The sequence below is a fragment of the Conger conger genome, chromosome 13 (assembly GCF_963514075.1).
Source record: "Conger conger chromosome 13, fConCon1.1, whole genome shotgun sequence".
Lineage (NCBI taxonomy): Eukaryota > Metazoa > Chordata > Actinopteri > Anguilliformes > Congridae > Conger > Conger conger.
The window spans coordinates 23,712,983-23,728,160 of record NC_083772.1 but is presented as its reverse complement, the minus strand read 5'-3'; the positions used below and the strand labels follow the sequence as shown (position 1 = coordinate 23,728,160).

At 42.1% G+C, this 15,178-nt stretch overlaps 2 protein-coding genes across 2 annotated transcripts; both read left to right on the top strand.

Moving 5' to 3' along the window:
• Positions 1-3,320: 3,320 nt before the first annotated feature.
• Positions 3,321-5,421, top strand: LOC133107465 (trace amine-associated receptor 13c-like). The gene is made up of 2 exons (XM_061216453.1): positions 3,321-4,110; positions 5,213-5,421. The coding sequence occupies exons 1-2, from the start codon at positions 3,321-3,323 to the stop codon at positions 5,419-5,421; spliced, it is 999 nt and encodes a 332-aa protein (XP_061072437.1).
• A 3,256-nt stretch (positions 5,422-8,677) lies between these two features.
• LOC133107464 (trace amine-associated receptor 9-like) lies at positions 8,678-13,939 on the top strand. Its single transcript, XM_061216452.1, has 6 exons — positions 8,678-8,804; positions 9,287-9,469; positions 10,155-10,320; positions 10,403-10,530; positions 11,021-11,270; positions 12,994-13,939. Exons 1-6 carry the CDS (start codon positions 8,678-8,680, stop codon positions 13,937-13,939), a joined length of 1,800 nt encoding a protein of 599 aa, XP_061072436.1.
• The last annotated feature ends 1,239 nt before the right edge of the window (positions 13,940-15,178 follow it).

The following is a 15,178-nucleotide window of genomic DNA, read 5'->3' as shown; positions in this document are numbered from 1 at the left end:
TGTATTTTAATGCATCTTAATCATTTGCCTATTTAGTTATTGACAATGATTTATCAGAATAATGTTTGCAGTCAATATTTGGAACTCTTTTCTTGTATAGTCTTTATAGAAAATGAAGTTTGAAAACTTGGATGTACGGTGCAGTCCATAAGTGTTTGGACAGTGACACCATTTTTGTTGTTTTTGCTTTGTAAAAACATGGGAGACAATGGGCTTCGTGCAAGAACCAATCGTGTGGACATAGCATGTTAAATCACTTAAATCTTTTAAAACAAGTGATTTAAGAGGACTTATTTGTCTTATTTAGAAAATGTTCTTGGGTAGGAACAACATTCACAAGTAGTCAAAACCTGTCATACGAGTCATGCTTTTATACAAGGGTTACCACATTTATCTTTCAATTCACTACATTTTAAAAACTACATTTTCAAGAAGAGATAATGATTGGCAAAAGCCAAAAAAGACAGGAAATTCACAGAAGCACTGAAAACAATCTTGACCTATGCACTGACAAGGCTTCCAACACACAATGCATTAATACCTGATATGGGTACTGTGACTATAGTGGTCTACTTCAAACAACATGCACCACTGGTCAGGCTGCTTGAGGATTCAATCAAATATTTTCTTTGAATCAACAACCAAATAGATTATTTATGAAAATGGATTTTTATGAGATTTTCTGGATTAATTGGAATAGCACGTCTGCCTTACCAAAAGATTTTTCATGTATATTGGTCCCAGAACGGTGAAACGATGAGGCTGGCGGTTTTCGTGTTTTGCATGCAATTGTGGTTCAAACATTATCTAACAGAGGCACATATGTACCGTACCGTATGTATCCCCACTGCATTAACGTTAGCTAGCTAGCTTGCTAGTTTACGCTACACCTGATGACACTGACATACAAGTAATTTGTCTTTGTTGTAAACGTTTATCTGGGAACTGCATGCAGTTAAACAATTTTGGATTATCCGTTGGTCTGCATCTGGGTCCTCAGTGCCGTACTTAACAGTACGTTCTGACCACCATGGACCCAGCAGACCAGTCCCAGCTGCAATTCGTGTTGGGGAACCACAGAGCTGCATTGGGACGCCAGTAGCAGCAGTTGGACACATTCTCCCAACAGCTGCAATCTATTACTACCTGTCTGGCTAACCTGACCATGACCCTCCAATCCGCGAACCCCAACCTCGGCACTCCACTACCCATCGCTCCGGCTGCTCCCACGGCACCACCAGCCCCAGTGCGTGAACCTCGCCTCCCGCCTCCCGAGAAGTACGCCGGAGAACCTGGAGAGTGCCGATCTTTCATCACCCAGTGTCAGCTCATCTTCCAGCTGCGGCCCACTACCTTCAGCAACCAATTCAGATGCCAGAAACATGGTGTGGTGAGTTAACTGTGTAATCAACAGCTTTCATTGATAAATTAAATGCTGACTAACAACAAAAGCCAGCACACCCTGCAGTATCAAAAAGCCCTTTTCTTGCAGTTCCTGACATACCCACCCCAGCATTGATTGCCCACATGATCAGTAGACAAGCATTTTCATTATCACATTTTAAATAAAGATACCCCTGAACAGTTTTTTTTAATACAGTTTAGAAGAATACTGTAAGAAGCTGTTCCTTATTTTTTTCTTTGCAAGAGTCATTTTAATGTATACTCCCTGGTGTTGTGTATTACAGAACCAGATAAAATTGGACTTGCTTAGCCTATATGTTTTACTGATATTACTGACACTTGTGTAATTTTGTGGGCTATCTGTTTTTAGAAGCACCAAAAACACATCGCCAAATTTTCATGATGCTTTGTGAATTGTTTTTTTCTTTCTGTTTTTCTTGAATTGTTTTTTTCTTTTTTGGTACTTGAGGCATTTAGTAGAACATCAAAGTACACACAGTAATGATCAGAAACAGTAATGTCAGACACTGAAACATTGTTGATTCATATTCCTCGTGAAACTTCCAAGTCAAGTATATTACCATGCTGATGGGACACAATATTCATATCCCCATTTAAAATGATTTTGTCAAAACCAATGGACATAAGCACAGCGATGGTCTCTCCAGGGCTGTGAAAGCTGTGTGGGGGGCATCTTGTATTGATAAAAAATCCACTGAAGTGTTCTGCAATCCAAAGTGTGGCAATCTGTAAAAAAGGAGAAAAAAATAAAAAACGTAAAATAACGAATACAACTGCGAAAGAAGTAGAAAATAGATAAAGCTGTGGGAGCTCACACATCTGCTCTCTCCAAGGATAGAAACAAATGTAGATTTCTACCAGACCGGAAATATGTTGGCCAGACCTGCAATGAAGGTGAGCTATATTATTCTCATGTATGGAACATACTGTATATTATATATATACAGTCAGGTCCATAAATATTGGGACATCGACACAATTCTCCTCTTTTTGGCTCTATACACCACCACAATGGATTTGAAATGAAACGAACAAGATATGCTTCAACTGTAGACTTTCAGCTTTAATTTGAGTATTTACATCCAAATCAGGTGAACGGTGTAGGAATTACAACAGTTTCTATATGTGCCTCCCACTTTTTAAGGGACCAAAAGTAATGGGACAATTGGCTGCTCAGCTGTTCCATGGCCAGGTGTGTGTTATTCCATCATTATCTCATTTACAAGGAGCAGATAAAAGGTCTAGAGTTCATTTCAAGTGTGCGATTTGCATTTGAAATCTGTTGCTGTCAACTATCAATCTGAGATCCAAAGAGCTGTCACTATCAGTGAAGCAAGCCATCATTAGGCTGAAAAATCAAAACAAACCCATCAGAGAGATGGCAAAAACATTAGGCGTGGCCTCTAATTTACATTAGAGCAGAACTTGTGTTTTGCTCTCATGTAATTTATGGATAAGAGCTTTTATGAAATGAATGCAATGTTTTGCTCATTTGGATGACGAAAGATGACTTCACATAAATGAAATCCACTCTGGTACCACTACTGCTGGAATCAACAAGTGTAATCCCCTCTAACCTCTGATTTTATTATTTGATCACATCACTGGCCAAATTTTGTCTCCAAACACAACCCCTTGTACAAACACATATAATGTAATCTGATGGGGATTAATAGCCACCAAAAGAAAAAAAACAATGGTAACCCCTTTATATTATATAAATCTGACTCTATGCTCTTAATGATCCAAAAGGACTTTGCAAGACCAGAAACCTGCATGATGCTACACTCTTCATGCAAATTCACACAATCGTATTAATTTCTTTTTTAGATTTCCTATATTAACTATAATGACAGAAGGTTTTATTGCTCAGTGAAACTGTAGCCACATCCTTCATGAATCTCACAGAAGAGGAATCCTGCGTCCATTCAAACATTTCCTGTTGGTACAGTTCCCGAACAGCATCTTATGTACTGCTGTATATGTCTGTAGCAGTAGTTGTCTCACTGACGGTGTGTGGAAACCTGCTTGTGATCATCTCCATCTGTCACTTCAAGCAGCTTCAAACACCAACTAATTTCCTCCTCCTCTCTCTGGCGATGGCAGACTGTCTTGTTGGGGTAATTGTGATGCCCCTCTATTTTACTATGTTGATAGAGCCACACAGTTGCTTTGGTACATTGTATTGCACAATATTTAGTGTAGCAGCATTTTACCCCACTTGTATATCAATTTATAATGTAGCTTTAATTGCAGTGGACCAATATATTGCTCTCTCCAATCCATTTCACTACTCCATGAAAATGACAGTGAATGTAACTTTGAGGATAATAGCAATACTGTGGTTGTATTCATTAATCTACAATGTGGCGCTTCTTTATTTCAATGGAAATGTTATTGACATAAAAGCAAACGTCACATGTGGTGAGTGTATTGTTACAGTTCATAACGAATGGTCCGTTATTGACTTCATAATTGTATTTTTTTTGCCATGCTCCATGATTATAATTATATACCTGAAAATTTTCATTATTGCTACAAAACAGGCAAATAAAATTAGGAGTGTCAGAAAGTGCCCACAAATAAATAGCTCAATGGCATCTGAAAGGAAAGCAGCAAAAACCCTTGGAGTTCTAGTGGCAGTATTCCTACTGTGCTTAGTACCTTACTATGCAAGTACCTTGAGACGGGTGCGTGGGGGTTGGACCCAAAATGCACGACTCAGAAACAATAGTAATATAAAGACCCCTCAGGGCTTTATTCGGAACGAATCCCAGGAGAGTAGTCAACACAAGCAAAGTCCATACACGTAGATCCAGCCAAACAAAAAGTAAACAAACAAAAAGCACGGTGCCGAGGGAAGAGGCAAACTTGTAGTCGGTAGACGTGCAGGGAGGTCCGGTAGCAGGAGAGCTGTCAGCGAGGCAGATGAACAGACGGACGGCAGGCAGAGGCGTAGTCGTGGACGAAGCGGGAGTCGAAACCATGAAACAATCAGCGAAGCAAAAGTACAAAAACGGTAGGCGAGGACGGAGTCAAAAAACAAACGATGGTCACAAAACAGAAATCAATAAACAATGGTCGGTAACAGGCTTGGATCGTAACGTGTAATCAATAGTGGTAAATGCTCAAGAGTTGCGTGGTAAACAGAGGCAGGCAATTTCGCGAAGAACAGTTGCGCGACTGGGCTATAAATGCGGGTGTAGACAGGTGTAGACAATTAGTTAGAGCGTAGCAAGGAAATGGAAAACAGGTGCGATGGATGACAAGTTTAACAAGGAGATTAGTAATCGTTAGTAATAAACCTATCCTGCCCTAGCATTAGTAAATGACATGCACAAGAAACGTAAGGAAACATGAACACATGATTAGTCTTGTTAGTTTCTACCCAATCCTGATCTAGCGTTAGTCGTTTTAGTAAATAGACAAATGGAAATAATTAGGGAGTGAATGACAGAAGGAGCGAGAGAGAAAAGGCGGAACGCAAGGTTTGCGGAAAGACATGTAAAACTGTATGCATAAACAACGACCAGTTAACGTAACAATAAACATAAATCAAAACATAATACAAAACGAAACTAAGACGATAACCATTCAACATAACAAGGTAATATAATCGTAACGAAACATAACTAGACATGACGAGAAAATAAATCGTAACAAGAAATAAACTAAACAACATGACGAACCTAGACTAACATAATACATGATAAGACACTACGTGACTAAGACAACATGAATAAACATAAAACATGGCGAGACAGACCTGAAACGTGACATACCTTTCTTAATGTCTATTTGAGGAACAGATCTGTGCATCTTAAAATATCAATTCCAGAGTCTCTAGTATATTTAAATTCTTCCATCAATCCAATCATTTATGCTCTTTTCTATCCATGGTTTCAGAGGTCTTTTAAACTCATATTAACATTTAGAATATTTGGCACTGACTCTTCCCTTCTGAATGTGTTTGAACGAGAAACAAATGTGAAATGAATGCGATGTTATAAAACTGTTTACTGTACACTGGTTTCATCCTTGTTTTTCAGTAGTTGGTCATAAAGCATGTAAGTCCACAATTCTTTGTTCTTAGTTCTACCACTTCTACAAGCACAGGGGTCAGAAACCCTGGTCGTAGAGAGCCGCAGGGTGTGCTGGTTTTTGTTTTCACCTTAAAATCAGCAACTGATTCAGATCCCAGAAACATGGTGTGGTGAGTTAACTGTGTAATCAACTGCTTTCATTGATAAATTGAATGCTGAGTAACAACAAAAGCCAGCACACCCTGCAGTATCAAAAAGCCCTTTGCTTGCAGTGCCTGACATTTTTTTTAAATACAGTTTTGAAGAATACTGTAAGCTGTTCCTCTTTTTTTTTCTTTGCAAGAGTCATTTTTATGTATACTCCCTGGTGTTGTGTATTACAGAACCAGATAAAATTGGACTTGCTGAGCCTATATGTTTTACTGATATTACTGACACTTGTGTAATTTTGTGGTGTATCTGTTTTTAGACGTACCAAAAACACATCACCAATTTTCATGATGGTTTGTCAGCAGCATGAGCCAAAGATTTTTCCCATTCTCATTGTCATGACCACCCGGCTCAAGTGGACACACATAATGGGGAGACCACACCGTTTGTAACATTAAATCAAGATTATTTATTAAAGCACAATTCTATAAACTAAAGCATATCTCGAACAACCAAGTCGATATCAAAAGTCAGTAAATGGGAAGCAAGAAAAGGCAAATTAAAAGTGAATCAGTGAAATGTAAATGTAGTGCAAAGAGCCAAAAATGGCAAAAAGGAGCGAAAAGGTGCTGCAGCCAGCCCCCGTGAAGCAATGGTGCCGGAGCAGAGCAGAGCAGAGCAGAGCAGAGCCAAAGAGACCGAACAACTGGCAGGAGATGTTTTTAAGCAGTCCCGCCAATCAGCTGCTGGCTAGCCCAGATGGCCCAAAACCAGACAGCTCCCCCTTCAGACTGGAGGGAGAGAGTCCGCCCAAACGTAATCTGTCATAGGTGGAGAGAGCATGCCCAGCACGGCAAAGCCGGGCGTGACATTATAGTTTGAATTACTTTTCTTCCTGAATCATTTTACATATACGTAGCTTTTAACATTTTCACATTTAATAATGTATATTTTAAATTCTATTTTCCTTCATGTATGACAAAGCATTTAGGCCATATAACTGTATTTTAATGCATCTTAATCATTTGCCTATTTAGTTATTGACAATGATTTATCAGAATAATGTTTGCAGTCAATATTTGGAACTCTTTTCTTGTATAGTCTTTATAGAAAATGAAGTTTGAAAACTTGGATGTACGGTGCAGTCCATAAGTGTTTGGACAGTGACACCATTTTTGTTGTTTTTGCTTTGTAAAAACATGGGAGACAATGGGCTTCGTGCAAGAACCAATCGTGTGGACATAGCGTGTTAAATCACTTAAATCTTTTAAAACAAGTGATTTAAGAGGACTTATTTGTCTTATTTAGAAAATGTTCTTGGGTAGGAACAACATTCACGAGTAGTCAAAACCTGTCATACGAGTCATGCTTTTATACAAGGGTTACCACATTTATCTTTCAATTCACTACATTTTAAAAAATACATTTTCAAGAAGAGATAATGATTGGCAAAAGCCAAAAAAGAAAGAATGGAAATTCACAGAAGCACTGAAAATAATCTTGACCTATGCACTGACAAGGCTTCCAACACACAATGCATTAATACCTGCTATGGGTACTGTAACTATAGTGGTCTACTTCAAACAACATGTACCACTGGTCAGGCCGCTTGAGGATTCAATCAAATATTTTCTTTGAATCAACAACCAAATAGATTATTTATGAAAATGGATTTTTATGAGATTTTCTGGATTAATTGGAATAGCACGTCTGCCTTACCAAAAGATTTTTCATGTATATTGGTCCCAGAACGGTGAAACGATGAGGCTGGCGGTTTTCGTGTTTTGCATGCAAGTGTGGTTCAGACATTATCTAACAGAGGCACGTATGTAACGTACCGTATGTATCACCACTGCATTAACGTTAGCTAGCTAGCTTGCTAGTTTACGCTACACCTGATGACACTGACATACAAGTAATTTGTCTTTGTTGTAAACGTTTATCTGGGTACTGCATGCAGTTAAACAATTTTGGATTATCCGTTGGTCTGCATCTGGGTCCTCAGTGCCGTACTTAACAGTACGTTCTGACCACCATGGACCCAGCAGACCAGTCCCAGCTGTAATTCGTGTTGGGGAACCACAGAGCTGCATTGGGACGCCAGTAGCAGCAGTTGGACACATTCTCCCAACAGCTGCAATCTATTACTACCTGTCTGGCTAACCTGACCATGACCCTCCAATCCGCGAACCCCAACCTCGGCACTCCACCACCCATCGCTCCGGCTGCTCCCGCCTCCCGAGAAGTACGTCGGAGAAACCTGGATAGTGCCGATCTTTCATCACCCAGTGTCAGCTCATCTTCCAGCTGCAGCCCACTACTTTCCCTACTGAGCACTCCCGAGTTGCATATATCATCACATAACTCACGGGATGCGCTAAGAAGTGGGGAACAGCTGCCTGGGAGGCTGGACTACCCTGCGTCCAGACCTCAGGGCTGTTCACTGAGGAGATGAAGAGGATGTTCGACCGGTCTAGACATGGTCACGAAGCAGCGCGTGAGATTCTGCGCATGAGTCAGGGGGAACGCAGTGTTTCGGATTTTGTCATAGACTTTCAGACTCTGGTGACATCTTGTGGTTGGGCTAGTCAAGCCCTTTACGACACCTTCCTTAACGGCCTGGCTGAATGGATCATGGACGAGTTGCTGACCCGGGAACTACCCGGAGACTTGGAGGGGCTCATCGCTTTGGCCATCCGGGTGGATTCTCGCCTAAGTGACCGTCGCTATTTCCAGAGCCTAGTTCGTCCTGTTCGGTCTCGAGGGGAGACTTCCAGAGTCTGGTCCGGTCCTCCATCCCGGGAGGAATGCCCTACCCACACCGGAGAGGCAGAACCCATGAGGGTGGATCGTGCCAGGCTGACCCGAGAGGAGAAGGAGCGGAGGATGAGAGGCCGGCTATGCCTCTACTGCAGCCAGGAGGGGCACTTCGTCTCGTCATGTCCAGGAAAAGCCAACGCCCACTAGTCACCTGGGGAGCACTAGTGGGCGTGACTCCTGTTGAAGTCTCCTCCAAACACCGCACCTGTCTTCCTGCTACCATCTACTGGGAGGGGAAGATGAGGAAGCTCTCCGCCCTTGTCGACTCTGGAGCTGAAGCAAGTTTCCTGGACCGCGGCGTGGCCACCAGGTGGGGCATTCCACTTACCCGGATGCCACAGTCCCTGGTGGCCAACTCACTCAGTGGTCAGAGACTTGCCAGCATCACCCACAGAAGCATTCCCCTTAAGATGCTGATTTCCGGCAACCATCAAGAGGAGCTGGTGCTCCACATCATAAATTCCCCACATTCTCCCATCGTCCTGGGCCACCCCTGGGCTCGTTAAACACAACCCTGAGATGGACTGGGAAAGGCATGAGATTTTGGGCTGGAGCCCATTCTGTTCTGCTCATTGCCTTCGCCAAGCCCACATCCCTGTCTCGAGAAGGATTCCCGAGAAAGTTCCGGATCTGGAAGAGATCCCACCCGAGTACCTGGACCTTAGAGAGGTCTTCTGTAAGTCCCGAGCCACATCTCTGCCTCCTCCTATGATTGTGCCATCAATCTCCTTCCAGGAACCACCCCGGTTGTTCTCCTTGTCCCGTCCTGAGACTGAGACCATGGAGAAATACCTCAGGGAGTCTGTCTGCAGGCATCATTCGTCCCTCCTCATCTCCTGCTGGAACAGGATTCTTCTTTGTGGGAAAAAAGGATGGATCCTTACGCCTGTGTATCGACTACCGAGCCCTGAATGACATCACCAAGAACCGCTACCCTCTCCCCCTCATGGCCCCAGCATTTGAACAGCTACAAGAGGCTACCGTCTTCACCAAGCTAGATTTACGCAATGCTTACCATCTTGTGCGTATCCGTGAGGGGGATGAGTGGATAACAGCATTCAACACCCCTACTGGCCATTGGGAGTACTTGGTGATGCCGTTCAGGCTAACGAATGAACCTTGTCAATGATGTGCTGGGGGACATGATCAACAAGTTTGTTTTTGTCTACCATGGCGACATCCTGATCCACTCTAAAACCAGGGAAGAACACATCATACATGTTCGTAAAGTTCTCCAACGTCTGTTAGAAAATCGCCTGTTTGTTAAACCTGAAAAATGTGTCTTCCACTGCTCTACTACATCTTTCCTGGGATGCATCATTTTGGCTGGCAACATCCGTATGGACCCCAAGAAGGTTACAGCAGTGGTTGAGTGGTCACAACCCACTAATTGCAAAGACATGCAATGCTTCCTGGGGTTTGCCAACTTCTACCGCCGATTCATCCGGAACTGCAGTACCACAGCTGCTTCCCTTACTGCACTCACCTCCAATAAGAGAACCTTTCAATGGAACGATAAGGCCAACCAGGCATTCCTCAACCTCAAGGACCAATTTACCACAGCCCCTATCCTGATCCACCCTGACTCTACCAGACAATTCGTAGTTGAAGTGGACGCCTCTAACATCGGGGTAGGGGCTGTCCTATCACAACGCTCCAGCAAGGACAATAAGGTCCATCCCTGTGCTTTCTTCTCTCGCCGCCTATCACCCACAGAAGAAAACCACGACATCGGCAACCGGGAACTTCTGGCAGTTAAACTGGCCTTAGAAGAGTGGAGGCACTGGCTGGTGGGAGCTCAAGTCCCCTTCTTGGTGTGGACCGACCACAAGAACTTGGAGTATCTGCAAACCGCCAAGAGGCTCAACTCTCGCCAAGCCCGGTGGGCATTATTCTTCTCAAGATTCAATTTCACACATGCCTATAGAGCCTGACGCTCTATCCAGACGGTTCGAACCCTCCAGCAAAGAGGAGAAACCGGACACCATCCTACCTACCAACTGCTTCGTCAATGCTGTTCAGCTGGAAATCGAGGACGGCGCAATGCTCAGAACGGCGAAGCAGGTCCCAGTAACTGCCCAGACAACCGCCTGTATGAAGCCAGATCACAGGTGTTACAATGGGGACACTCCTCTCTTCTCTCATGCCACCCCGGGATCTCACGCACTACCACATTTATTCAGAGAAGGTTCTGGTGGTCAGGTATGAAGAAAGATGTCTTGGACTTTGTCACTGCTTGCTCGGTCTATGCTCGAGGTAAACTGTCACTCACCCCTGTCAGGCCTGTTACAGCCCCTTCCTATCCCTCACCACCCCTGGTCCCACATAGCACTAGATTTTGTCACTGGGTTACCCCCTTCCAACACTTTCACCACCATACTCACCATAGTTGATAGGTTTTCTAAAGCTGTGCACTTTGTTCCCCTCACTAAACTTCCCTCAGCCAAGGAAACAGCCAATTTACTTACCCAACACGTTATTCGTCTTCACGGTATTCCCTCCAACATAGTCACCGATAGAGGTCATCAATTCACGGCACACTTTTGGAAAGCTTTCTGTACACTCATCGGGTCCACTTCCAGTTTTCCTGACCACCAGAGACATCCCACTACGCGTCGAGACACGTAAGCTGGCGCCCAGATACATTGGCCCTTTCCCCATCACCAAGATCCTCAGTCCCACTGCAGTTCACCTCAGACTCCCATCCACCATGCGCCGGATTCACCCCACGTTCCATGTGTCCAGAATTAAACCGGCTGTTACCCACCCTCTATGTCCCACCCCTGAGCCCCCCCACCCCCCTGACTCATCGATGGAGGCGAAGCCTACACGGTAGGCTGGATTATGGACGTTTGCCGTCGGGGTCGGGGCCTCCAGTACTTGGTCGACTGGGAGGGCTATGGCCCCGAGGACAGAAGCTGGATACCGTTTCTTAAGGGGGATTTTGGATTATCTGTTGGTCTGCGTCTGGGTCCTCAGCGCCGTACTTAACAAGGATGTTCTTTTATTCTGGTCCCCGGTCTGGGGTTTTTTCTGTGCTCGTCTTTTAGCACTTATTTTGGTTGGGTTGTTCGCCCTGTTTTTTAAGGGTCGCTTTATTTTCTGATAGCTGGTTTTTAAACTGGATCTTTTATTTGGTCGGAGTTTGTCTCCGGGTTATTTTCTGTTTCCTTACCTCCCGGGATTTTGTGGCGAACACGTTCGTTTGTCTGCTTTTAAGGGATTACCCTTAGTCGCTGCTGGCTCTCCGCCAGTCCCCTACCTTACAATTTTACAAGTTGGATATCGGCCTGTAGTTGCTTAGGACACTAGAATCTGTGTATGTTCGTATAAAAGAACACATTTGAGATTTCCAAATATTCATTTCCCAGAAGATTTAATTTTACAGAGACATTTTTGTATTTAAGTAACATATTACTGTAAGCAATTTTTAAGTAACATATTACTGTAAGCAATTGACTACATTTTACATAAATAGGCTGTCTGAGATCAGAAGCAAGGACAAAACGAAAGTCTGCTATATATATATATATGTGTGTGTGTGTGTGTGTGTGTGTGTGTGTGTATTCTTGTATTAGAACATGATTTTTTGACATAGATAAATGGTATCAAGGATTGTTAGAATATGCCTTTTATTGTCTCAGTCTGTGACTCGGTCAGCCTTGAAAGTCGTTAACATAGCATGGAGACGCCTGCTGTTTTATTTCCCTGCTTTGCAAATAAGAGTTAGATATGAATCTAAAGTGCCATCTCCATTAGGAGTCTTTTTAACAAACAGGGATGTGCATCTTGCAGTTTTATTACATCAGTTATTGTTATTTTATAAATATGAATACAACAATAATTTGGGACTTTGACGACTCAACATTGTGGATGGGGTTAAGCATGGAGTTGGATCCATTATGCTGTGGGGCTGTGTGGCAGCTGGAGGCACAGAAAATATTGTGAGAGTGGAAGAAAGAATGGATTCCACCAAATATCAAGAAATTCTAGAGGCTAATTTTTGAAGGTCAGTCCAGACCAATTTGAAGAAAATAATGTAAATTCTGGATAAGAGCTTTTATGAAATGAATACAATGTTTTGCTCAATTGGATGAAGAAAGGTGACTTCACATAAATGAAATCCACTCTGGTACCACTGTACTTCTGGAATCAACAAGTGTTAGCCCCTCTTGTAACCTCTGATTGTATTATTTGATTACATCACTGGTCAGGTTTTGCTCTATGTCTCCAAACACAACCCCCTGTACAAACACATATCATTTAATCTGATGGGGATTAACAGCCACCAAAAGAAAAAAAACAATGGTAACCTCTTTATATAAATGTGACTCAATGCTCTTAATGATCCAAAAGGACTCTGCAAGACGAGAAACATGCATGATGCTACACTTTTCATGCAAATTCACACAATCGTATTAATTTATTTTTTAGATTTCCTATATGATCTATAATGACAGAAGGTTTTATTGTTCAGTGAAACTGTAGCCACGTCCTTCATGAATCTCACAGAAGAGGAATCCTCCGTCCATTCAAACATTTCCTGTTTGGACAGTTCCCGAAAAGCAGCTTATGTACTGCTGTATATATCTGTAGCAGTAGTTGTCTCACTGACGATGTGTGGAAACCTGCTTGTGATCATCTCCATCTGTCACTTCAAGCAGCTTCAAACACCAACTAATTTCCTCCTGCTCTCTCTGGCGATGGCAGACTTTCTTGTTGGGGTACTTGTGATGCCCCTTTATTTTACTATGTTGATAGATCCACACAGTTGCTTTGGTATATTGTATTGCACAATATTTAGTGTAGCAGCATTTTACCTCACTTGTATATCAATTTATAATGTAGCTTTAATTGCAGTGGACCGATATATTGCTCTCTCCAAACCATTTCACTACTCCATGAAAATGACAACGAATATAACTTTGAGGATAATAGCAATACTGTGGTTGTATTCATTAATCTACAATATGATGCTTCTTTATTTCAATGGAAATATTATTGACATGAAAGCAAACGTGCCATGTGGTGAGTGTATTGTTACAGTTAATAATGAATGGTCCATTATTGACTTCATAATTGTATTTTTTTTGCCATGCTCAATGATAATAATTATGTACCTGAAAATTTTCACTATTGCTACAAAACAAGCAAATAAAATTAGGAGTGTCAGAAAGTGCCCACAAATACATAATAGCTCAATGGCATCTGAAAGGAAAGCAGCAAAAACCCTTGGAGTTCTAGTGGCAGTATTCCTACTGTGCTTAGTACCTTACTATGTAAGTACCTTTCTTAATGCCTTTTTGAAGAACAGATCTGTGCATCTTACAATATCAATTGCAGCGTCTCTAGTATATTTAAATTCCTCCATCAATCCAATCATTTATGCTCTTTTCTATCCATGGTTTCAGAGGTCTTTTAAACTCATATTAACACTTAGAATATTTGGCACTGACTCTTCCCTTCTGAATGTGCTTGCACGGGAAACAAATGTGAAATGAATGTGATGTTATAGAACTGTTACTGTACATTGGTTTCATCCTTGTTTTTCAGTAGTGGGTCATAAAGCATGTCTATCCTCAATTCTTTGTTAGTTCTACCACTTCTATTACCCTGGTCAGAGAGGCATAGGTTGTGGTGGTTTTTGTTTTCACCTTAAAATTTGCAACCGATTTAGATCCCAGAAATAAGGTGTGGTGAGCTGTTAGGGGAAAATGCCCTTTTTAACATTTCACAGGTGAGCATCGTCAGATCCAGTAAAAAACAACAATAGCTATTCTTCAGTTTAACTTTCGTATTTATTTGCAAAGAAATGACAGAAAGTGAGAAAACTTACTGGCTTTCTGATTTGCATCAGACACAGTAAGACTCTTATACACTCTTATACACACAAGGGGGGGCTTTACCAAAACAAAAAGACATGAAGCTGGCCACGAACATTTATCAGTATTTTGTCTTCTGAATATCCCTTGTTGACCTTGCTGTAAGACCAGAATGTGCTAGCTGAGAAGCAGAGACATTAGGTCAAAGGCTGTCTGTCTGCTGGAGGGAGACAGAGAAAGACTCATAGTAAGCAGTTAATTCAGAAAGTGGTCTAATAGTAATAAGGATTATCACTGAAAGGTTATTTGTAATCACATGATTGTCTTTATGTTAACACACACGTTGTCAATTAAGAATCAATTAAGAAAATTACCCTTACATTTCCCTCCTTTTATAATTTCATGATAACAAAAACAATTTTCTGATCACATTTACTCAATCGGGTAATAATTGATTTAAAATAACATAGCGCGGATGACAACAATGGTCAGCTATGGCTATGTGCAGTGCAGAGCTCCAGTATCACAGGGGAAATCGACAGATGCACGCACATATCAAGTGACCAATTGATGATCCTTATGAGCAAAACCTTGTCGAGAAACAAAATCATAAGTTGTAGATAAAAAGAAGATCCAATAAACATTGTAATCATGTATGAATCAATTAGGTGATTATGCAACTAACAATGTACTGATAATGGGTGTAACTGTCAAGAACCTGGGCAGGGGGAACCAATCACAGAACTGAACAGACAACAAGAAACAGGTGAGAGGGAAGCGAGAAAGACAGGAAGGAAATCTGTATAAGGAGTGGGAGGTGGAGACACTAAATGAAGAACAAGTGGGATGAATGAGTGGGAATGCACAGACAGACAGACAGACAGACAGACAGACAGACAGACAGACAGACAGACAGAC

Coding starts and splice junctions, on each gene's coding strand:
- LOC133107465 (XM_061216453.1), top strand. CDS start 3,321: ATGAATCTCACAGAAGAGGAATCCTGCGTCCATTCAAACATTTCCTGT. Junction 4,111..5,212: donor TTACTATGCAAGTACCTTGA/GACGGGTGCGTG, acceptor GACATACCTTTC/TTAATGTCTATTTGAGGAAC.
- LOC133107464 (XM_061216452.1), top strand. CDS start 8,678: ATGAGGAAGCTCTCCGCCCTTGTCGACTCTGGAGCTGAAGCAAGTTTC. Junction 9,470..10,154: donor TTACCATCTTGTGCGTATCC/GTGAGGGGGATG, acceptor TATCACCCACAG/AAGAAAACCACGACATCGGC. Junction 10,321..10,402: donor CTCAACTCTCGCCAAGCCCG/GTGGGCATTATT, acceptor CGAACCCTCCAG/CAAAGAGGAGAAACCGGACA.